General features: G+C 25.2%; 1 protein-coding gene across 1 annotated transcript; it reads right to left on the minus strand.

Annotated features, from left to right (window-relative positions):
- Window positions 1–318: 318 nt before the first annotated feature.
- Window positions 319–1,882, minus strand: LOC105461858 (xyloside xylosyltransferase 1; the record flags this gene model as incomplete). Its single annotated transcript, XM_011708364.1, has 2 exons — window positions 319–747; window positions 1,409–1,882. Coding segments are annotated over 2 exons (681 nt in total), but the record flags the coding sequence as incomplete, so codon positions are not given.
- Window positions 1,883–2,314: the final 432 nt, after the last annotated feature.

A 2,314-nucleotide genomic window follows, 5' to 3' on the forward strand; every position in this document is an offset into this window, starting at 1 on the left:
ATATTTATTTTTAATTAAATTTTATAAATAAAATCTATGTTTATAGATCTAAATATTATAGAAATTAGTCAATCATCAAAAGAAAGACACTGTAGAACCATTTAATATCACTATAAACTGTAGTATTTGTTCGCAATAAGAACAGAAATTCATAATAGAAAGAATTTCTTTTTTCTTTAGGAATTTTTCATTAATAAATCATATAATAAATTGTTATAACATAACAATATATATAACAAAATATATGTAAACATCTGCAACCCTTTGAAAGTTATTAAATATCCGAGACAGCATGAAAAATAAAAAAAAAACAGAAAAAAAAGATTAATTTTTTATCACACATTATTTCTAAAGTAATTAAACTTATGAATTCATTAAATAGTGCCAAAAAATTGTGTTTTGTTTAAAATTTCTTAATGCTTCTAGTTTATGTTATGTTTATGTTATGTTTATGTTACTGTTTTTAGCACCATTTTTCTTAAATCTAAAAATGAGATATCTTATGTCTGACATTTTTACTGTACCAAAAATAATGCATCATTAATTATCAGGTATAGGAGTATTGCAATTTCCATGCCATAACTTGGTTTCTGAATGGCATTCAGAATAGTTAGCGAATATATCTGCATAACCACGATCACGCCACCAGGTGCAGAGTTGCCTGTTCCAACCACAATCAACCAAGTGGATCAGTTCTGGTCTTTCCATGCCTAGAAGTGTATAAAAATCTTGATCGCCTAAATGACCCTGTAACGAAATAGATGATTATTAATCTGATAATTATTAGTAACAAAAATATGAAGTCAAGTTCCTATAATCACTTTTAACTATATACGTATAATACCTATTTCTCATGAAGCATTTTTTTCTAAATTCAAATTTTTTAATCAAAAATTTAGGTCAATTTTTCTTTAACAATATTAAGTACTAAATAAAGTCTTAACTAACAAAAAAAGGTTTTTTTTATTTAATTAATAAAATTGTACTAAATAAAGTCTTAATCAATAAAAAAAGGTATTTAATTAATAAAATTGTATTTTAATCATTATAAAGTAGACTTGTCTTGGATAAGTTGTATTTTAATCTAAGGCTTAATTGTGAACTAAAAATAATATATAATTAAATATAAAATTTTAAGGTTGCAATAAATGATAATTATCCACAATTCAAATATCCTTAATAAAACGCAATTTTTATATAACACAGTGCGTTATAATAAATATTTATAACATATTTATACATAATAATTTTTTACTTTATGACTTATGACAATAAATTTTTCTATCTGCATATACCTTCATTTATCATAACCATGTTTTTTTCTAAATGATACATCATATTTCAGTATCAATTGATATGACATGACATAAAAAATTCTTTTAGTAAGTTGTGATATATTTAAATTTACCTTGAAGTGATATTTCTTGGTCATAGCATCTACACTATCTTTACTAACAATTTTATTGTATACACGCGACATCCGCAATCTTTCCAAATTAAAGAGCACCATCCCACTATTATAACCGGGATATCCACCTTTATGTCGAGGTTCGCCAAACATCGTCTTCGGATGTTTATTACGATAAAAGTACAAAACGTGTCGGTAAACTGGAGTAAGTTCCGGAGCTAAGCCAAACAAAGCTTCCTTTCCAAATTTATTAAATTCTTCGAACAAATCCTTCACATCTCTACGAAATTTTGTATCTGCATCAAACATTATGGCGAGTCTCTGATGATTGGGTGCAATTCTATGCAAACCCAGCGAAATGAAGAATAATGCATCGGAATAATACGTCCCTGGTTTGCTGCTAAAGTGTGGCGACATAACCGACACAATATCCTCCAATTGTGCAGCTAATTTGTGTACGTTGTAATAAAATATCTAAAAAAAATAAATTTTTTTTAGATGCTTCAATTATAAGTTGAGAGTGAACAAAAAAGAACAAAAGAAAGCATATAAGTAGTGTCTATCATAAATAAATTACAAGTTTTATATCAATATCAATAATATATGTATATAGGATGTATATATATAATTTTTGATATAACACTTATATTTTCTTAATATTTTAAATTTTTCTTATATTTTTCTTAATATTTAAAATTTAAAAAAATATTTTAATAGCAATGCTGTATACGTACGCCTAGAGATGTAAATAGAAAAAAAAACCAAAATTGCTTTTTTCATAAAATACATTTTTTTAAGAAAAAAACATAAGCCTCGTTTTTTTCTCAAAATTTTGTTTTTTTCAGCTATCTATTTAATATCTATATTTTACTTAATATAAGTTAATTTAGATCGGAAGAGCACACG

The sequence above is a fragment of the Wasmannia auropunctata genome, unplaced genomic scaffold (assembly GCF_000956235.1).
Source record: "Wasmannia auropunctata unplaced genomic scaffold, wasmannia.A_1.0 LD276351.1, whole genome shotgun sequence".
Classification (NCBI taxonomy): domain Eukaryota; kingdom Metazoa; phylum Arthropoda; class Insecta; order Hymenoptera; family Formicidae; genus Wasmannia; species Wasmannia auropunctata.